This window comes from Pongo abelii, chromosome 8 (genome assembly GCF_028885655.2).
Source record: "Pongo abelii isolate AG06213 chromosome 8, NHGRI_mPonAbe1-v2.0_pri, whole genome shotgun sequence".
Classification (NCBI taxonomy): Eukaryota; Metazoa; Chordata; class Mammalia; order Primates; family Hominidae; genus Pongo; species Pongo abelii.
The window spans coordinates 139,481,556-139,503,473 of record NC_071993.2 but is presented as its reverse complement, the minus strand read 5'-3'; the positions used below and the strand labels follow the sequence as shown (position 1 = coordinate 139,503,473).

Below are 21,918 nucleotides of genomic sequence, written 5' to 3'. Positions count from 1 at the left end.
CGTGCCAGGGACGCCGACCTCCGGGGCCCCAGGATACCCGTGGGGACGCTCCCTGCCTCCCTCGCTCTCGTACCCGCCGTCTAGTCTGAGCCGTGGTCCCCGTGTCCCGGCGAACCACAGCCCCCATCCCTAGACTGGTGGCGGCCACCCAGTCCCTAGCGACACTCCAGGCACTAGCCCCGCCCCTGCCCCGCCCCCAGCTCGGCCCCGCCCCTACCCTTCCCGAAGCTCCGCACCTGCCACGCCCCGGCGCTCAGCTCCGCCTCGACCCCTTCCAGGAGCTCCGCCCCCGCCCCGCCCCGGCGTTCGGCCCCGCCCCCGCCCCTTCCAGAAGCCCCGCCCCCGCCCCGCCCCCAGCGCTCGCAGTTTACGGGGCGGGTTCCACCGCCCAGGAGAGCGCACGGAGGGCGCTGCCGGCCCAGAGCGCTCCCGCCACCGCTGCCGCTCCCGGCCCTGCGGGCCGGCCATGCCCCGAGTTCCGGCTGCGGCGCGCACCCAGACCCGGCGATGAGGAGTGGCGCCGAGCGCAGGGGCAGCAGCGCCGCGGCGTCCCCGGGCTCGCCGCCCCCCGGCCGCGCGCGCCCCGCCGGCTCCGACGCGCCCTCTGCCCTGCCGCCGCCCGCTGCTGGCCAGCCCCGGGCCCGGGACTCGGGCGATGTCCGCGCGCAGCCGCGCCCCCTGTTTCAGTGGAGCAAGTGGAAGAAGAGGATGGGCTCGTCCATGTCGGCGGCCACCGCGCGGAGGCCGGTGTTTGACGACAAGGAGGACGGTGAGTGCGGGCACGGGGACGGCGTGGGGGCCGCGCGCTCTTGCAGGGGCGGGCGCGGCGGGGCGGCTTTTTCCCGCAGGGGTTCCCCCGGTGGGACGGCTTCCCAGGGCTCCCCGGCTTCCGGAGAGGCTCGCGCCGGGCGGCTGCGGCCCCCACGCGGGACCTGGGCGCCGCCCGCGTCCTCCGTTTCTAGTGGCGGCGCCGCAGGAGGAGCAGGCTGGGCCCGGGCCCTCGGGGCGAGGGTCCCCCCGGCTGTGGCGGCTCCGGGCTTGCGCTCGCCTCCGCCCACCGCCCGTGGCAGCCCTGCTTTCCTCTTTCCGTGATCCGCTCGGGCCCACGTGCGGGCTCGTTTGTACTTTGCAGTTAGAGAGGCGCTCACCTGTGCTGCCCGAGTGCGAGTGAGGCTCCTGCCCCACAGGTGGCGGGGCCCGGCCGCTCAGAGGCTCAGTCTCCTTGGTGACCGCGCCGTGTCCATCCTCTGCTCACCCATGTGCGCTGGAGGCAGGGCCAGGCCGTTGTGCAAAGACCTGCCCTGCCAGGAGCGAGTGCGCTGTTGAGTCCTGCAGATAAAGCCGCCAACCCCGGGGACTGGTGTCTCCTGAGTGACCGTGCCGCCGTGGGCGCCGTAGAAAGCGGAGAAGGCAGGTGAGGTGACATGGGACAGGCCTGCAGGGACACCTCCCGGGGTGCCAGGGGGGCCCCGGGGACCCCCGACTTAGCACCTGCAGGGAGGTGTGGTGCCGCATCTGCCTGTGGGCACTGTAATACAGTCACATGCAAACATATAGCTCTTTTCTACAGATAACATGCAAATCATTTAAAATTGTACATTCATGACACATTTCATGTTTTTTGACATTTTCTTAAAATACTTGAAATGTGCATTTTTTATTTGTAGACAGCCTGCAGAGGTATGATGGATCCTTTAAAATTTTAGAGCACAGCGCTTAGGAGCCAGGCTATTTACTTGCGATAAATAATTTAAGCATTATGGGAAATTACAATAATACGACCTCAGGCCAGCGTTGGTGAGTGTGGGGCCGTGCACCGCCGTTCCTCCGGGAGACGGCACCGGGGATTCATGATGCGCTGCCCAGAAGGAGGGCTGAAGGCCCAGCCACACCAGGCCCCACACGCTCCAGGGTGGCCCGTCACTGTGTCCTGAACTTCGGGACAGCAGAACTCACAATGGTGGATGTTTGATAAATATTTTTGTTTTTAACATAAATATTCAAAGTAAAGAAAGCCCAGAGTGAACTAGGAGCTGATCAGGAGGCAGATTTGCCTCTAGTTTCTGGCTGCAGGATGAGAGAACGTCTGAGAAACGCATCTGGTTCAGCACTTGCTGGTGTCAGCCAAGAGCTGGCTGCTCTTCTGGGTCTCAGCACCGTGCTCTCTGGGGGTGGGAATGGAGACAGTGGTGTGGCACTGGGCTGCCTTCAGCTTTGTAAGGTAGACTTTCCTGCGTGTTCACAGTGTGTTATGTCACGGAATTCAAGGATCACTAGAAAGGCAAAAAGCGCAAGCACAGAGTCTGTCTGTGGGGCTCACGGTCTGACTTGGGAATTATTTCACACCCCCAGCATCACTGTATTTGCCTGTAGTAGGACGGCGGAGATTCGGCTGACGGTGTCCCACGGACGCTGCTGGCTCCTTATGGCTTGGCATGCAGCCGCATCCCCAAACTGAGCACCCGCCGGGACTTAGCTGGGCTTTGTGTGGTGAAATCAGGAGGGCAAGACTAGGCCCTGGCCCGAATAGCAGAGGACATCTCTGGGTGGTGATCGCTTCCCTCCCCTTCTTCCTGTTACTGGCAGGGCACAGACAACTTGGGAGTCATAGCACGGTGTTTGCAGAAGAATGTTGTGCACCTCTGAGTGTGAACGCCGGGGACTTGTGTTGGTGGAAGGGATTCAGTTTGGTAGGAGAAAGGAGAGTCTTTTAGGAAGGGACTGTGGCCCCTGAGTCCCACCCCTTTCAGGTTGGTGCAGTCATTTGCCTGGTACTTTCATGGCCCCATGGCAGCACTGGCTTAAGGAGGCCCTGGTGCTGTGTTGGTGTCTCCAGTTTACTGAATCTGCACGGTTGCTATGGCAACGCGAGACCGTCTGATGAATTTTTTAGATTAAAACACCTAATTAATATATCAAATTTAGTATGCAAAGAAAAGGAAAAAAGAAATTAAGAGTGCTGTTTAACAAAGTGCCAGGTAAATTTCAACTGATAGGCATAGTTGTGACATATAAGATTGTAAATGTCCTCTGTTCCTTTTAATCCTTGTGGACTCCAGAACCATTTTCCTAATTTGGCAGATATTTGGTGCATGTACAGAATTCTCTGCACGTCTTTGTCATGTCGGAATTGAGGGTCTCCAGTTTTCCTTCCCCTCAGTCCCTCACGTCCTCCCACTCTATCCCTTCTCTGACTTCGGTGAAAAATTCATTTTCGGGGTCGCACTTGGTTAGGGAGTATTTCCGCTGCTGCTCTGCACCATCGGGGTCGCACTCGGTTAGGGAGTATTTCCGCTGCTGCTCTGCACCATCGGGGTCGCACTCGGTTAGGGAGTATTTCCGCTGCTGCTCTGCACCATCGGGGTCGCACTCGGTTAGGGAGTATTTCCGCTGCTGCTCTGCACCATCGGGGTCGCACTTGGTTAGGGAGTATTTCTGCTGCTGCTCTGCACCAGAGCTGCGTGGCGTTGGGCCAGCCCCTTCATTCCTCTCTGTCTTGGTGTCCTGGTGATACCAAGTGAACCTGAGAGGAGGCTCCGGCACCTACCCGCTGAGCAGCTCTGCAAACTGGGGGGCGCTCACCCGTCTCGGGATCACGGCATGGTGTCTCCAGCCTGACGTGGCATTAGCCCACCAGCAGGAAGTAGCTCCTCACTGAGGGGGTTTGCCTTCATCTAGGGAAGGCTGGAGTGGACAGGCCCTTACAGGCTGTGGACGGCCTGCCCTGGGCGCCGGGCCAGGCAGGCAGTGAGACAGGACCAGGGTGCTGGGTTGGGTAGGCAGTGAGGCAGGAGCAGGGGCCACCAGACTCCTCAAGTCATCTCTTAAAATTAGAAACACCTTTGTTTTTTCCTAATTATGAAAGCATTAAAATGTATGCATTTAAAAACATTCTATACTTTATGCCACGGTATCTGTAACTTCAGCATTGACATCACGGTGTCACCTCCCAGCCTTTTTCTGGAAATACAGTCCCAGGTACAGCCGTGGAGAAACACTCTCTCTTTGTTAGCAGAAGTGGGATCCTGCTCTGCACGCCAATTTGCCGTAACGTGCTTGTTGACTCAGCAATATGTTGCCAGCCTCTTACAGACCTGAGGCGTGATTTGTTGGCTGAATTTACAACAGTTCTCAGCCCCAGGCTGTATACTGGAGTCATTCACTGGGCACTCTGAAAAAATGCAGATGCTCAAGCCCCACACCCATGAACTGCGGGTGAACTGGGTGGGGTTGGTGGGTTGGGGGTGGGGCTCAGGGGCTCAGGCTTGTTTTTAAGCCCCTCTTGAGTTTTACCAGCAGTTGAGGCTGAGAATCCCGACTCTGCAGTGCTCCTCTGAGCAGCTGTGACATTCTCTGCTTACTTAGTTTCCTGTCACAGGACAGTGAGGTGTTTCTGTTTTATAAATATCATAAACGATGTATTGGTGAACGTCGTTGCAGATCTGTCTTTGTGCACTTGGCATTGTTTCCCTAGGATACACTTTTAGGAACGACATTGCTCAGGCAAAGGGGTCCATGTGAAATACCTTAACACGTGTGGCTGCTCACTTGGTCCCTCTGTGAGCATTGTTTGTGGGCCATGCTGTCGTGGGGTGACCGGGCAGAGGGGAAACAGGGAGACTGACAAGACAGGGAGGCAGGAGCGAGTGCAGCGGGCGGCAGGAGGCACCTGCAGGGGAGAGAACCAGACCACCTGCTACCAGCGGAGCCTGCGGGAAGGGAAAACCCATTTTCGCTTGCTCCAGGAGCGGGAGGGTTTGATCACCTTTTCCCCTGAATCCTCTCCAGCTTTGGGTATCAGCAATATTTCTATTCTTTGCCAGTCTAAGAGATTAAAGGATGGCACTCATGCTTTGAGTTTCTTTGATTACCAATGAGGTTAATCATCTTTTTAGCTTAAATGTTTAGAGCATTCAGCTCTAAACACATTTCATGTGTTTCCACACTTTCTGAATTGCCTGCCCGTGCTTGTTAGCAGTGTGTGTCCTGTGTCCTGTGGGATGGCAGCCGCAGGTTCCTCTCGCCCTTCCTGGTAGACAGGCTGAGCCTTCAGCAGCTTCCCTCCCACGTTCCTCATTTATCTTTTAATGTTGCTACTTTGCTTTTTTCTCTACGGATGTGTTTAATTAGTGTGTGGTCAGATTTATCATCTGCCTTTGTGGCTGCGTCTGGCCTTGCTGTATGTGACAGAAGTCCTTCCCAGCACAGTTAATAATAATTTAATTCATAAACCTGCATCTGTACTTTCTTCTAGTGCTTCTGTGGTTTTACTTTTTGTGTTGGAAATTGCAGCCCGTAGGGAGTATAGCTTGACGAAGAGTGAGAAAGCTCTCTCCTCCTTGCATTAGTTCTCCTCTTTCCCAGGATGAGTGCAGTTAGGATGTTTCCCCGTGTAGAGATCTGAGGTCTCCCTTGCAGCCCCTCACTGCAGAGCCCCGGGCAGGCTGCGCCGTTGCTGCTCCTGGCCTGTGGGACTGGTTGCTTGTTGCTGTTGGACTGAGTGTGACCGTTTCCACACTGGGTCCTGCTGGTGTGAAGGAACGCTCCACTTTTACAAGATTCACCTTGTGTGTGGCTGAGACTTCGCTGCCTCTTGCACATGACTTCACTTTGCTAAATTCTCGTTAGTCTATAGCTTTGGAGTTCATTTTGTTGGCTTTCTGGGTGGTCTGTTGCGTTGCCTCGGAGTGACTCTAGTGGCCCTGTGATGGTTTTGCCTCACTCTTTCCTCATGGTGTTGCTGGAGCTCATGGAGCAGAGAAGAGAGAAGGTCCTGAGCCCAGGGGCTGCTGAGGGCTGGGGACAGCTCCTTCCGCACGGTTAGAGTGGACGGGTCGTCCTTTCAGAGCATCAGCTTAGCCCTAGTTTGGGAAGACTTTCCAGTCAGGTGTGGACTCGCATTTTGGAGGGTGCCCTTTCCTTGCCTCCTGACCCTGTGAGGCAGGGGATGGGGGGGTGGGGGTGGTGGCTCTCTGTGTGGCCCAGATACCCGTCCCCCACAGTGCAGGGGCTTGGTGGTCAGAAGCCTGGTGGCTGCAGAGGCCCCTGGTCTGGCGTGTGGACTGGGGAGGAGGCCTATGGTCCTGGCCTCCTGCCAGGCACCCCCTCACATGTTTGCTCCTGGCTTCCCCAGTTCTGGGCCCAGCACCGGGTGTCCTGGGGGCCCTTGGGGCAGCTGTGCAGCTTGATGCCTCTTCTCCTTCCCAGCTGTGAGGCTGCTCTAGAATGGACTCGGGACCTACTGTCATACTTTTTATGTAACAAATGTCAGCTCTGCGTGTCTATCCATCTGGTTGTGCATTTTACAAGGCTAAAAATAAGCCGGCTTTTCTTTTAGAACTTGAACCACCCAGCTTTCCAGTGGAGAAGTAATGCGAGGATGCCTTGGAGGTGATTGTGTTGAGGGATTGATTCTCTGCGGGCGAAGCCCAGAGAGACGCCAAGGTGATCCGAGGGAGGCAAAGTCACAGACAAGTGTTTCTTCCGCACGGAGCCGGGACCGCTCAGAGCAGCTTTCCTGCCTGTCCCGGACCCCCGGTCACCCAGGGCTTGTGAAAATGCCGCTGATCCAGCCGGCCTGGGGTGGGGCCAGGAGCCCACATTTCCAGCCGCCCCCAGGCGGTGCTGGCGCTGCTGGCCCGCGGACATACTTTGAGTGTGAGAGCTTAGTGAGTATACAGCCGGTGCATCATGGTGAGTGAGGGCAGGAAACCCACGGGGTGCTGGTCCCTTGGCCTGGGCTCCCGATGGGCCTGGAGGGGGATTTCTAACCCTCTGTACCACGGGGTTGCCAGTTATCAGAGGGCGCCTCGTGGTGTGGGCTCTCTTTTAATTTGCTTTTCCTCCTTCTGTTCCTCTCAGTCCTCTTGAAGGCCCAGCCTTCTCCACATGCCGCTGATGTGCAGCTCCTGGTTCACATCCTGCATTTTCACCCAGCCCAGCGGCCCGCACGGTTTCCTTTACACTGGGATGCGGCATCTGTCTTCCTACCTGGGTCTGAGGCAGGGTAGTCTGTTGTGTCCACCAGCGGGTTCCTGAGGAGTGTGGCCCCGTGCTTTTCGGCAGAGCATCCCGTGTCCCTGAGCCCACTGCGGGGCCTTGTCTTCCCCGGGGACCCCTACACCTAACGGGCGCTCCCAGCTGTGTCAGGCAGGACCCTCCCAGGGAGGAACCCGGGTTCCAGGCCAGACCCTGCAGGACCACTGAGAGCAGCTTCCCAGACTTCCTCTTGAGCCCCTCGGCTCTTAAATCAAGTAAGGGCCTGTGCCCTGTGGCCCTGACCCTGTCTCTTCCTGGTTAGGAAGCTCGGAGCTGAATCTGGGCTCATGTTAGTGGAGGACCAGGCCTTCTACTTGGTGTCAGGAAGCTCAGAGCTGAATCTGGGTTCACATTAGTGGAGGACCAGGCCTTTTACTTGGTGCTAGGAAGCTCAGAGCTGAATCTGCGTTCATATTAGTGGAGGACCAGTCCTTCTGCTTGGTGTTAGTAAGCTCAGAGCTGAATTTGGGTTAATATTAGTGGAGGACCAGGCCTTCTACTTGGTGTTAGTAAGCACAGAGCTGAATCTGGGTTCATATTAGTGGAGGACCAGGCCTTCTACTTGGTGTTAGGAAGCTCAGAGCTGAATCTGGGTTCATATTAGTGGAGGACCAGACCTTCTACTGGGCGTTAGGAAGCTCAGAGCTGAATCTGGGTTCATATTAGTGGAGGACCAGGCCTTTTACTTGGCGTTAGGAAGCTCGGAGCTGAATGTGGGTTCATATTAGTGGAGGACCAGACCTTCTACTGGGCGTTAGGAAGCTCAGAGCTGAATCTGGGTTCATATTAGTGGAGGACCAGACCTTCTGCTGGGCGTTAGGAAGCTCGGAGCTGAATCTGGGTTCATATTAGTGGAGGACCAGGCCTTCTACTGGGTGTTAGGAAGGAAGCTCAGAGGTGAATCTGGGTTCATATTAGTGGAGGACCAGGCCTTCTGCTTGGTGTTAGTAAGCACAGAGCTGAATCTGGGTTCATATTAGTTGAGGACCAGGCCTTCTAATTGGTGTTGGGAAGCTTAGAGCTGAATCTGGGTTCATATTAGTGGAGGACCAGGCCTTCTGCTTGGTGTTAGTAAGCTCAGAGCTGACTCTGGGCTCATATTAGTGGAGGACCAGGCGTTGTACTTGGTGTTAGGAAGCTCAGAGCTGAATCTGGGCTCATGTTGGTGGAGGACCAGGCCTTCTAATTGTTGTTGGGAAGCTCAGAGCTGAATCTGGGTTCATATTAGTGGAGGACCAGGCCTTCTACTTGGTGTCAGGAAGCACAGAGCTGAATCTGGGCTCATATTAGTGGAGGACCAGACCTTCTACTGGGCGTTAGTAAGCTCAGAGCTGTATCTGGGTTGATATTAGTGGAGGACCAGACCTTCTACTGGGCGTTAGGAAGCTCAGAGCTGAATCTGGGTTCATATTAGTGGAGGACCAGAGCTTCTACTGGGCGTTAGGAAGCTCAGAGCTGAATCTGGGTTCATATTAGTGGAGGACCAGGCCTTTTACTTGGTGTTAGTAAGCTCAGAGCTGAATCTGGGTTAATATTAGTGGAGGACCAGGCCTTCTACTTGGTGTCAGGAAGCTCAGAGCTGAATCTGTGCTTGTATTAGTGGAGGACCAGACCTTCTACTGGGCGTTAGTAAGCTTGGAGCTGAATCTGGGTTCATATTAGTGGAGGACCAGACCTTCTACTGGGCGTTAGGAAGCTCAGAGCTGAATCTGTGCTTGTATTAGTGGAGGACCAGACCTTCTACTGGGCGTTAGTAAGCTCAGAGCTGAATCTGGGTTCATATTAGTGGAGGACCAGACCTTCTACTTGGCGTTAGGAAGTCCAGAGCTGAATCTGGGCTCATATTAGTGGAGGACCAGGCCTTCTACTGGGTGTTAGGAAGGAAGCTAAGAGGTGAATCTGGGTTCATATTAGTGGAGGACCAGGCCTTCTGCTTGGTGTTAGTAAGCACAGAGCTGAATCTGGGTTCATATTAGTTGAGGACCAGGCCTTCTAATTGGTGTTGGGAAGCTTAGAGCTGAATCTGGGTTCATATTAGTGGAGGACCAGGCCTTCTGCTTGGTGTTCGTAAGCTCAGAGCTGACTCTGGGCTCATATTAGTGGAGGACCAGGCGTTGTACTTGGTGTTAGGAAGCTCAGAGCTGAATCTGGGCTCATGTTGGTGGAGGACCAGGCCTTCTAATTGTTGTTGGGAAGCTCAGAGCTGAATCTGGGTTCATATTAGTGGAGGACCAGGCCTTCTACTTGGTGTCAGGAAGCACAGAGCTGAATCTGGGCTCATATTAGTGGAGGACCAGACCTTCTACTGGGCGTTAGGAAGCTCAGAGCTGAATCTGGGTTCATATTAGTGGAGGACCAGAGCTTCTACTGGGCGTTAGGAAGCTCAGAGCTGAATCTGGGTTCATATTAGTGGAGGACCAGGCCTTTTACTTGGTGTTAGTAAGCTCAGAGCTGAATCTGGGTTCATATTAGTGGAGGACCAGGTCTTCTACTTGGTGTTAGGAAGCTCAGAGCTGAATCTGGGCTCATGTTGGTGGAGGAGCAGGCCTTTTACTTGGTGTTAGGAAGCTCAGAGCTGAATGTGGGTTCATATTAGTGGAGGACCAGGCCTTCTACTTGGTGTCAGGAAGCACAGAGCTGAATCTGGGTTCATATTAGTGGAGGACCAGAGCTTCTACTGGGCGTTAGTAAGCTCAGAGCTGATTCTGGGTTCATATTAGTGGAGGACCAGGCCTCCTACTTGGTGTTAGTAAGCACAGAGCTGAATCTGGGTTCATATTAGTGGAGGACCAGGCGTTGTACTTGGTGTTAGTAAGCTGAGAGCTGAATCTGGGTTCATATTAGTGGAGGACCAGGTCTTCTACTTGGTGTTAGTAAGCTCAGAGCTGAATCTGGGTTCATATTAGTTGAGGACCAGGCCTTCTAATTGGTGTTGGGAAGCTTAGAGCTGAATCTGGGTTCATATTAGTGGAGGACCAGGCCTTCTGCTTGGTGTTCGTAAGCTCAGAGCTGACTCTGGGCTCATATTAGTGGAGGACCAGACGTTGTACTTGGTGTTAGGAAGCTCAGAGCTGAATCTGGGCTCATGTTGGTGGAGGACCAGGGCTTCTAATTGTTGTTGGGAAGCTCAGAGCTGAATCTGGTTTCATATTAGTGGAGGACCAGGCCTTCTACTTGGTGTCAGGAAGCACAGAGCTGAATCTGGGCTCATATTAGTGGAGGACCAGACCTTCTACTGGGCGTTAGTAAGCTCAGAGCTGTATCTGGGTTGATATTAGTGGAGGACCAGACCTTCTACTGGGCGTTAGGAAGCTCAGAGCTGAATCTGGGTTCATATTAGTGGAGGACCAGAGCTTCTACTGGGCGTTAGGAAGCTCAGAGCTGAATCTGGGTTCATATTAGTGGAGGACCAGGCCTTTTACTTGGTGTTAGTAAGCTCAGAGCTGAATCTGGGTTAATATTAGTGGAGGACCAGGCCTTCTACTTGGTGTCAGGAAGCTCAGAGCTGAATCTGTGCTTGTATTAGTGGAGGACCAGACCTTCTACTGGGCGTTAGTAAGCTTGGAGCTGAATCTGGGTTCATATTAGTGGAGGACCAGACCTTCTACTGGGCGTTAGGAAGCTCAGAGCTGAATCTGTGCTTGTATTAGTGGAGGACCAGACCTTCTACTGGGCGTTAGTAAGCTCAGAGCTGAATCTGGGTTCATATTAGTGGAGGACCAGACCTTCTACTGGGCGTTAGTAAGCTCAGAGCTGAATCTGGGTTAATATTAGTGGAGGACCAGACCTTCTACTTGGCGTTAGGAAGCTCAGAGCTGAATCTGGGCTCATATTAGTGGAGGACCAGGCCTTCTACTGGGTGTTAGGAAGGAAGCTCAGAGGTGAATCTGGGTTCATATTAGTGGAGGACCAGGCCTTCTGCTTGGTGTTAGTAACCACAGAGCTGAATCTGGGTTAATATTAGTGGAGGACCAGGCCTTTTACTTGGTGTCAGGAAGGTCAGAGCTGAATCTGGGTTCATATTAGTGGAGGACCAGGCCTTTTACTTGGTGTCAGGAAGCTCAGAGCTGAATCTGGGCTCATATTAGTGGAGGACCAGACCTTCTACTTGGTGTTAGTAAGCACAGAGCTGAATCTGGGTTCATATTAGTGGAGGACCAGGCCTTTTACTTGGTGTTAGTAAGCTCAGAGCTGAATCTGGGTTCATATTAGTGGAGGACCAGGCCTTCTGCTTGGTGTTAGTAAGCTCAGAGCTGATTCTGGGCTCGTATTAGTGGAGGACCAGGCTTTGTACTTGGTGTTAGGAAGCTCAGAGCTGAATCTGGGCTCATGTTGGTGGAGGACCAGGCCTTCTAATTGGTGTTGGGAAGCTCAGAGCTGAATCTGGGTTCATATTAGTGGAGGACCAGGCCTTCTGCTTGGTTGTAGTAAGCTCAGAGCTGATTCTGGGTTCATATTAGTGGAGGACCAGGCCTTCTACTTGGTGTCAGGAAGCACAGAGCTGAATCTGGGTTCATATTAGTGGAGGACCAGAGCTTCTACTGGGCGTTAGGAAGCTCAGAGCTGATTCTGGGTTCATATTAGTGGAGGACCAGGCCTCCTACTTGGTGTTAGTAAGCACAGAGCTGAATCTGGGTTCATGTTAGTGGAGGACAAGGCGTTGTACTTGGTGTTAGTAAGCTCAGAGCTGAATCTGGGTTCATATTAGTGGAGGACCAGGTCTTCTACTTGGTGTTAGGAAGCTCAGAGCTGAATCTGGGCTCATGTTGGTGGAGGAGCAGGCCTTTTACTTGGTGTTAGGAAGCTCAGAGCTGAATGTGGGTTCATATTAGTGGAGGACCAGGCCTTCTACTTGGTGTCAGGAAGCACAGAGCTGAATCTGGGTTCATATTAGTGGAGGACCAGAGCTTCTACTGGGCGTTAGTAAGCTCAGAGCTGATTCTGGGTTCATATTAGTGGAGGACCAGGCCTCCTACTTGGTGTTAGTAAGCACAGAGCTGAATCTGGGTTCATATTAGTGGAGGACCAGGCGTTGTACTTGGTGTTAGTAAGCTGAGAGCTGAATCTGGGTTCATATTAGTGGAGGACCAGGTCTTCTACTTGGTGTTAGTAAGCTCAGAGCTGAATCTGGGTTCATATTAGTTGAGGACCAGGCCTTCTAATTGGTGTTGGGAAGCTTAGAGCTGAATCTGGGTTCATATTAGTGGAGGACCAGGCCTTCTGCTTGGTGTTCGTAAGCTCAGAGCTGACTCTGGGCTCATATTAGTGGAGGACCAGACGTTGTACTTGGTGTTAGGAAGCTCAGAGCTGAATCTGGGCTCATGTTGGTGGAGGACCAGGGCTTCTAATTGTTGTTGGGAAGCTCAGAGCTGAATCTGGTTTCATATTAGTGGAGGACCAGGCCTTCTACTTGGTGTCAGGAAGCACAGAGCTGAATCTGGGCTCATATTAGTGGAGGACCAGACCTTCTACTGGGCGTTAGTAAGCTCAGAGCTGTATCTGGGTTGATATTAGTGGAGGACCAGACCTTCTACTGGGCGTTAGGAAGCTCAGAGCTGAATCTGGGTTCATATTAGTGGAGGACCAGAGCTTCTACTGGGCGTTAGGAAGCTCAGAGCTGAATCTGGGTTCATATTAGTGGAGGACCAGGCCTTTTACTTGGTGTTAGTAAGCTCAAAGCTGAATCTGGGTTAATATTAGTGGAGGACCAGGCCTTCTACTTGGTGTCAGGAAGCTCAGAGCTGAATCTGTGCTTGTATTAGTGGAGGACCAGACCTTCTACTGGGCGTTAGTAAGCTTGGAGCTGAATCTGGGTTCATATTAGTGGAGGACCAGACCTTCTACTGGGCGTTAGGAAGCTCAGAGCTGAATCTGGGTTCATATTAGTGGAGGACCAGAGCTTCTACTGGGTGTTAGGAAGCTCAGAGCTGATTCTAGGTTCATGTTAGTGGAGGACCAGGCCGTTTACTGGGTGTCAGGAAGCTCAGAGCTGAATGTGGGTTCATATTAGTGGAGGACCAGGCCTTCTACTTGGTGTTGGGAAGCTCAGAGCTGAATCTGGGTTCATATTAGTGGAGGACCAGGCCTTTTAGTTGGTGTTGGGAAGCTCAGAGCCAAATCTGGGCTCACGTTAGTGGAGGATCAGGCCTTTTACTTGATGTTAGGAAGCTCAGAGCTGATTCTGGGCTCATATTAGTGGAGGACCAGACCTTCTACTTGCATTAGGAAGCTCAGAGCTGAATCTGGGCTCATGTTAGTGGAGGACCAGACCTTATACTGGTCGTTAGGAAGCTCTTAGCTGAATCTGGGCTTACATTAGTGGAGGACCAGGCCTTCTACTTGGCGTTCGGAAGCTTGGAGTTGAATCTGGGCTCATATTAGTGGAGGACCAGGCCTTCTACTTGGTGTTGGGAAGCTCAGAGCTGAATCTGGGCTCATGTTACTGGACGACCAGGCCTTCTGCTTGGTGTCATTTCCCTTCCCAGCCAGATTTTTCTCCTCACCTAAAAAGCTCCGTTGAGCTGTGTGTTTCTCAGGACCTCCCTCCCTCTGCTGTCTGTGTATAACTGGAGATAAAAATAAAGCTCTGTGAACCACCATTTCTCCTGCTGCTGCTGACTAATACTTGGGCACGTGGCGAGACCTGGGTCTTCTCAGCCACCCTCTGTGAGTAGGATGCCGCCTTGTTCGGCTCTGGCTGTCAGTGGGGGTGAGTGGCCACCCGGGGTGGCATCTCTGTGCCTGGAGCACTTCCTTACAGGTCTCTTGCCTGCCCTGGGCGTGGGCAGACGCCAGGCCCCTCCCCTCTCCCAATATACAGGCAGAGACCAACCTGCTGGTTGATGATAAAGATCAGAACTTGAGACAGTTTGGGGAAAGCTATAAGCAATACAATTATTGTTATTTGTATGGTATGCCTGCTTCGTCAGAAAACAGTTTCCTCATTGATTTGAAATCTATTGTTTTAAAAATCAAGGCTGTGGCCGGGTGCGGTGGCTCAAGCCTGTAATCCCAGCACTTTGGGAGGCCGAGGCAGGCGGATCACGAGGTCAGGAGATCAAGACCATCCTGGATAACATGGTGAAACCCCGTCTCTACTAAAAATACAAAAAAATAGCCGGGCGTGGTGGCGGGTGCCTGTAGTCGCAGCTACTTGGGAGGCTGAGGCAGGAGAATGGTGTGAACCCGGGAGGTGGAGTTTGCAGTGAGCTGAGATTCCCCCACTGCACAGCCTGGGTGACAGAGTGAGACTCAGTCTCAAAAAAAAAAAAAAAAAAAAAAAAACAAGGCTGCTGCAGAGATCAGCATGGCTGGGCAGGAGTGCAGACAGAGGTGCTTGCCCTGGCCTGGCTTTGTCCCCCCAAGATTCCGTCCAGCCTCATCTCACCCCACTTCTCCACCTGTGAGGAGGGAGCCCCCATGGTCTCTGCCATGCTTCCTCCTGGGATCTGGCCCTGCCAATCCTGTGGAAACCCATCTCGATGTTATTTAAGTTCTGAAGCCAAGGAGATGGTGTAGGTGGGAGTCAGTGTCGCCCCCAATTTATTAAAAATAGGAACCGAGCACATTCCATTTCTCACAGTGAGTTAGAAAGTTGACTTTGCAAAGGTTTCTCCTCTTTTGAATTCACATCATGACTCTCCGTCCTCCGAACGCAGAAGGCAGAAAGTGTGATAGAGCAGGAGAGAGGCGCCTCTGTGTTTGGAATGTCTGCAGGAGTCTATCACGGGCGTTGTGCGCGTCCTGGGGCCTTGGCAAGGATGACATTTGTCTTGTTTTGCCCATGATGCTGGGATGTGAGCAGGAGTCCGCGGGGGTTTTGGTGCCGCCTACTCCATGTACCTCTGCCTCTCCCTGTGCCAGCGCCCTGGGTCCCGTCCTCAGTCACTTTGTGATGTCTGACCTCAGAGCCTCTGTTCACTGTGGGAAAGCTGTTCCTGGCGGCTCTTGTGCCCAATAACAGGGCTGGGAGTCCTGGCACTGCGTTTCTCAAACCGGGTCCTGTTCGTGCCCAGGGGACACATTGTTCCGGTTTTCTATTGCTGCTAGTAAACTACCCCACACTAGTGACTTATCATCCTCCTTGTGGTTTCTCACGATGCTGTGAGCTAGGAATTCGGACGGGGCCTAGCGGGGACAGGTCTCTCTGCTCTGCATGACGTCTGTGGGACGAGAATGTCCATGGTAGCTCCCTCATCCATGTATGTGGCACCTCGGCCAGAACGGCTCAGAGAGCTATGGGCTGGTGGAAACCTCCCCAGGGGTCTTGTACCAGGGTCTCAGTTCGCTGTTGGCTGGTGGATCAGCTGTCCATGCTGCTGGGTCTTGTCCTGGGGTCTCAGTTCTGCTGATGGATTAGCTACCTGTGCTGCTGGGTCTTGTCTTGGGGTCTCAGTTCGCTGTTGGCTGGTAGATTAGCTGTCTATGCTGCTGGATCTTGTCCTGGGGTCTCAGTTCTGCTGATGGATTAGCTATCTGTGCTGCTGGGTCTTGTCTTGGGGTCTCAGTTCGCTGTTGGCTGGTAGATTAGCTGTCTGTGCTGCTGTGTCTTGTCCTGGGGTCTCAGTTCTGCTGATGGATTAGCTATCTGTGCTGCTGGGTCTTGTCTTGGGGTCTCAGTTCGCTGTTGGCTGGTAGATTAGCTGTCTGTGCTGCTGCGTCTTGTCCTGGGGTCTCAGTCCACTGTTGGCTGGTGGGTTAGCTGTCTGTGCTGCTGGGGTCTCAGTTCCACTGTTGGCTGGTGGATTACCTGTCTGTGCTGCTGGGTCTTGTCCTGGGGTCTCAGTTCTGCTGGTGGATTAGCTACCTGTGCTGCTGGGTCTTGTCCTGGGGTCTCAGTTCTGCTGGTGGATTAGCTACCTGTGCTGCTGGGTCTTGTCCTGGGGTCTCAGTTCCACTGTTGGCTGGTGGATTACCTGTCTGTGCTGCTGGGTCTTGTCCTGGGGTCTCAGTTCTGCTGGTGGATTAGCTACCTGTGCTGCTGGGTCTTGTCCTGGGGTCTCAGTTCCACTGTTGGCTGGTGGATTACCTGTCTGTGCTGCTGGGTCTTGTCCTGGGGTCTCAGTTCTGCTGGTGGATTAGCTACCTGTGCTGCTGGGTCTTGTCCTGGGGTCTCAGTTCTGCTGGTGGATTAGCTACCTGTGCTGCTGGGTCTTGTCCTGGGGTCTCAGTTCTGCTGGTGGATTAGCTATCCATGCTGCTTAACGAATTTCCTCATAGCCTAGTGGCCCACAGTGAGGTCCGTCTTGTCGTTTCTGAGTCAGTGACTCAGGAGTGGCTTAGCCGGTGCGTCCTCTTGGTGTCTCTCATGAGGCTGCGGTGAAGATGGCAGCTGGGGCTGCTGTCACCTGAAGGTTGGACTGGGACTGGAGCGACCACTTCCAGGCCAGCTTCCCCATGTGGCTCTTGGATGGAGGCCTCTGTTCCTTGCTGAGGGAGCCTCCCCACACACTGCCTGGGTGACTCCACACACGGCACTCAGCTTGTTCCCCCATGACCCCAAACACAGTGCTCAACTCCCCAGTGACCCCACACACTGCGCTCAACTCCCGAGTGACCCCACACACGGCGCTCAACTCCCCAGTGACCCCACACATGGCGCTCAACTCTTTCCCTCCCCAGTGAGCTGAGCGGGAGCGTGAAGCCATGAAGCCACAGCGAGGATCTGAGCCACAGGCTCCTTCCAGCATGTTCTATCAGGAGCAAGTCACCAAGTCCAGCTCATCCTCAGGGGAGGGGAGCTGGACCCTGCATCGGAAGGCGCTGCCATGGGACCTGTGGACGTGTCTTACACCACCACAGCCGTCCTCAGAGTCTCGGCTTCTTCTCCCCACTGGGCCCCACACTGGGCCAGCAGGAATTCCTGAGAGGCCCCAGGGCGCCCACAGACGCAGAGTAGAAGATGCCGGGCCTTCTTGAGGCTTAGGCCTGGGCTGGTACCATGTCACTTTGACTGCCTTCTGCTGGTTGGAGCCAGTCACAGGCCCAGCTCAGATTCAGGGGAGGGACCACAGAGGGTGAAGTCTCCGCATCTGGGGGTGGGCTAGGGCTGCTGCGGGTCAGCAGGGCTGTTTGGAAGAGCTGGACATGGGGCCAGGAGAGCAGGGACAAATTGGAAGCGTGACCTTCAGGGAGTGCTACTGACTGCCACCTGCCAGCATCACAAGAGTTCTCTCTCGGCCACCTCTAACCCCAGTTTAGCCAAATGGCCAAGCACCAGCCAGCGTACCCAGGTCACTGCCGCAGAGCACCAAGACCCCAGGAGACACAAAGCATCTTCTGAGCTTTGAAACTTTGAAAGAGCTCGGAGGGAAGGCTGTTTGTACTTGAGAACAAACAAACAGGAAGTTGGAGTGGAGTCAACATCTTCCTGAGTTTGGAAAATAAAGCCCCAGAGACCAGGTGGATGTGCACCTGCTGCTGGCCGCGGGGCGGGCCCCTGACTACCGGGGCTTCGCCGGGGAGTCTCGGAGCTCTGGCTCAGGGCTTCCTGCACTGCCCCTGGAGGATGCGTCTGTGACTGTGCCAGGGTCTTTGTTTATTTTGCCCCCAATTCTTTTTCCTTTTTCTTGTAAACATCAGTCATCTTGTGTGTCTGAAGTGATGTTTTATCTCCAAAGGCAGAAAAGATAATCTGTAAAGTTAGCACATGACTGAAAGAGGGAAAAAGATGAAATAGGAAGAAAGATACAAAGGAAAAGGGGAGGAAAAAAATCTGTTCTGAAGAAAGCATTGGATCCCGGGACCCCAGCCACAGAGCACGTGGCCCAGCTAGTACTGGGGCTGGCGTGGCCCCTGTGGGGCTGGGAACTGTAGGTGGCAATTGGAAAACCCGGGGTGGGCTAACCAGGCACAGCCACAGCAGGCCCTTCGGTGGATCTTCGAGGTCTGCCGGCAGCGGGGGCGGAGGCATGGGTGGGGTGGCAGTGAGGACTGGCTGCCCTGCACACGCTGGGGATGGCCACGGAGCAGGGGCCGGGGCATGTCCTGCAGAGGGTGTGGGGTGGGGGTCCAGCAGGAGGGGAGTCCTCTGTCATTGGGTCCTGGTGCCCCTTCCCCAGAGCCACAGCAGCCAGAGGCACAGGAAGGAAGGGGCCTAAGCCATGACTGTCACCCGCCCAGAAGCTGCACCTGCTCGGGCACCACAAGGAAACAAAAGGTGAAAGGGGTGGTGAGTGAGTGGTGGGAGAGGACACTGGGCAGAGCCGTGCCCAGGCCTTGGCCTCTGTCTGTGGCGATGTCCGCCTCCCCGTCTCTGGGCTGCCTCTCCTTCCCTGCACCTGCTGCTGTGGCCCCCTCACTGGCCCTGACACGCCTTTCCAGAGCCGCGGAGGCTTTCGGCATCCCAGAGGGTGCGGGCCCGCGAGTCCTGCCTCTGTGGCCACCATGCCCCGGGGTCGCCTGGGACGTCTGCTTCCTGCCTGCTGATCGGTGTCATTACTCACAGCGGCCCCTTTCTCTCTCCAAGTGGCCTGGTTTGGACGATCAATTGTGTGGGTGCCCTGTCTATGATAAATTGTGCGGTTGCCCTGTCTAACCACCAGATGCTGTGCCAGGACAAACTCTTTCTTTCTCTGTAGCTTTTTATTACATAATGAAAGTGACGAGAAAAAAAATTAAGAAATCCAGCGTCTTATGTCATCTCAGCACTGATAAAACAACCATTTGTAGTTTTTCATATGACCTCCCAATTCATACTGGAAAACATGCAAAATCTATGTTGCCTTTTAAATTTCAGGATAGTTTAGATGTATAGAAAAGTTGTGAAGCTGATACAGAGAGTTCCCATGTTCCCCCAAAGCAGTTTCCCCTCACGTCACCGTCTTGCATTAACCGGGTACATTTGTCATAACTAGAGGACCTGTATCAATACCTTGTTGTGAACTGAAGTCCACACTGGGTTCAGATTTCCTCAGTTCTTCCCCAGTGTCCCTTATCTGTCCCAGGATCCTATCCGGATCCCGTGTTACGTGAGTCTCCTGGTGTCTTAGTCTCCTCTGTGCTGTGACCGTTTCTCAAACTTGCTTTTTATGACCTTGACAGTTTGGGCACTGGTCAGGTGTGTCGTAAAATGTCCTTTAACTGGGATTCATTTGACGTTTCTCTCAGGATTATGGGTCTTTGGGAGGAAGACCACGGAGGTAAATGCCATTCTCATGATGTCATACGAGATTACACGCTGTCCACACACCTTCCTGCTGATGCTGGCCCTGTCACTGGTGAGGTGTCTCCACCATGACGTCCCCTTTCCCCCTTTTCCACACTGTCCTCCCTGGCAGGACGGCACCATATGCAGCCCACACTGGGTATGGGGGGAAGTTGTGGTCCCCTCATCAAGGGGGGTTATCTATATACGTTATTCAGAATTCTTTTTTTTTTTTTAAGACAGAATCTTGCTCCATCGCCTGGGCTGGAGTGCAGTGGCACAACCTCGCCTCACTGCAGCCTTCGCCTCTGGGTTCAAGTGATTCTTTTTCCTCAGCCTCCCCAGTAGCTGGGATTACAGGCGTGCGCCACCACACCCAGCTAATTTTTGTATTTTTAGTCGAGACAGAGTTTTGCCATGTTGGCCAGGCTGGTCTCAAACTCCTGACCTCGTGATCCACCCACCTCGGCCCCCCAAAGTGCTGAGATTACAGGCGTGAGCCACTGCGCCTGGCCTGGAATTCTTCTGTGTAGATTTGTCTCTTCCTTGCATTAATTCTGTTACCCCATCATTGATATCACTGTAGACTCACGGGTATTGGTTTTACACGTTGGTTGTAATCCATCACTATTTTGATTTCTTGGTCACCCTGTCCCAGTCTGGCCACTGGGAGCTGTCCGTTGCCCTGGCTCCTTCGACACCCCTCCCTTGGTGCTTTTGTTGTTGTTGTGAGTTTCTGATCACTTTCTTACATTTGGGCACTGCAGGATGCTGCAGGCTCACCCCATGTGTTTCCTTACCCAGCCCTAGAGCTGGCCGTTTCTCCAAGGAGCCCTGGTTTCTTTGTTAGGAGGATGGTGTTAGACACTGAGCTCTGGGTCCCAGTGTGCTCCTTGCTCTGGGGGGACAGTGATCTTTTTAAAGTACAAAGCCCATGGTGTCACTGCCGGCTTAAGACTCTTAGCTTTTCCTGTCACTTTGTTCGCTCAGCTTAACGTGTTTTCCGTGCACCTGCTCTGTGCACTGCCGGTGGGTGTGTGAATTGACAGGCCTCCTTTGGAAGCTGTTCCTCTGGGTTTACTGAAGTGGCACAGTCCACACCAAGAGGGGCAGAGGCCGCTGACATCTGGAGCTGTCCTGGCTCCGCTGGCCGGGCCTCAGTGTTCCCTTGTGGACCGCACATGATTTCACAGAACACCCGCGTCATACACAGGCAGGACAGCTCAAGATGAAACAAAGCCACCACATGTGGCAGCTGTGGGGCCTGTGGCCTGTCTCCGTGGTCAGGACTTCCGGGGAAGGGGACGGAAGGCACTGCAGGGCTCTGGAATCCAGAACCCGTGGCTCTGGGCGGTGGGGGGGTGGGGGGGGGGCGGGGGGTGGAAGAGCTGTCCATGGTGCTGGCCTTGGGTTGGGGGCTGGTGCACTGACCCGTGCCTGGATCAGAGGCTGAGCTGTTGGCTGTAGATGGTGCGAGGTCAATGGCTGATAGCTGTGTACACAACTAGCCGGAGCTCCTGAGGGGCTAAGAGTGAGCCATGCATGTTCGTGTCCCCGGAGTGGAGAAGGGCGCCAGGCATCAGATGGCATTTGGTGTGTGGCTGTTGAGTGAATAAGCAACATGCTTTATTTCCCGTGCTACGAAAGCGTCAGCCCACAGCCCTATTTCTTAGCCCTCCATTTTCAGTGAAACTCAAACTCACTCACTCCCTGCCGTCTGCAGGCCTCCCCTCCAGTTCTCCCAAAACCCACTGGAGCTGGGATCTGCCCTGCCTGCTCCAAAGATGCCTTGGGGCGGGCCCCTCCCTGTGGCTGTGCTCTGTTCCCAGCCTTCCTTGGCCTTGACCTATGGCAGGGTCTGACACTCCTGATCCCCAACCCCCTTCCCCGTGCGCCCATCATGGCCTCCTTGGAGGATCCTCGTCGTCTCTGACTCTGACTCTGCCATGCTGGGACCTCGGGGTTCTTTCCGCTCCCGCTCCGCCCACACGCTGGTGATCTCAGGGTTCAAATACCACCTATATGGCAGCGACTCCCGATTCCTGTCTCCAGCTGGGACCTGTTTCCCACATTCCAGGCTTTTCCGTCCACCCTCCGACTCGACATCGCCACTCGAGCGTCTCAGTTCAGCAGGTTCAAATGCGAGTCCTGATGCCGCCACGCTGGCCCCGCCTGAAGGCCCCTGCCTGTGCCACCTCTGAGCTCCCTCGGGGGCCCTTTCCCTCGTGCCTGCGACCGTCGGGTGTTCTCTTGGCTCTACCCTCCGAAGGGCCCCCTCTGCCCTGGCTCCTTCTGCGTTCCCGGAGCAGCTCCGCCCTAGCTCTGGCAGGGCTTCCTCGGGGCTGCCCCCACCCCCGTTCCCCAGGCAGTGGCTGGTGTGGCCCAGTCTGCTGGACCTCCCACCTGCTGGGCTCCTGGCTCTGTTCTTCAGGCCCAGGCTCACCACGTGCCTGGTTGTGTGGTCTCCCCACCCCCGCCTCTCGCCCTGCCTGCCCTGCGTTGCCTCCGCTGTAGCCAGCCTGACTGCTGCTTCTTAAAGGAGCTCTGCCCACGGCACCCTCCGTGTGCCTGGCTGGCTGCCTCACTCGCCTGGCCCGGTCTGGGTGGCAGACGCTCTGCAGTAACGCCCACCCCAAGCCAGTGGCTGAGGATGACAGGGCCTTCATTCTGCCGCCTGCCCTGTGTCCCCATGAGTCCAAGGGAGGGCTTGGCTCACTGTCACACTGGCCTGTGTG

The 21,918-nt window shown here is 54.5% G+C and overlaps 1 protein-coding gene across 1 annotated transcript in view; it reads left to right on the top strand.

Moving 5' to 3' along the window:
• Positions 1 to 383: 383 nt before the first annotated feature.
• STK32C (serine/threonine kinase 32C) overlaps positions 384 to 21,918 on the top strand; it is a 107,993-nt gene continuing 86,458 nt past the window's right edge. The window contains exon 1 of the mRNA XM_002821289.6: positions 384 to 769. Within this exon, the coding sequence (XP_002821335.3) occupies positions 508 to 769 (262 nt within the window). The 5' untranslated portion in view covers positions 384 to 507. The remainder of the gene's footprint in view (positions 770 to 21,918) is intronic.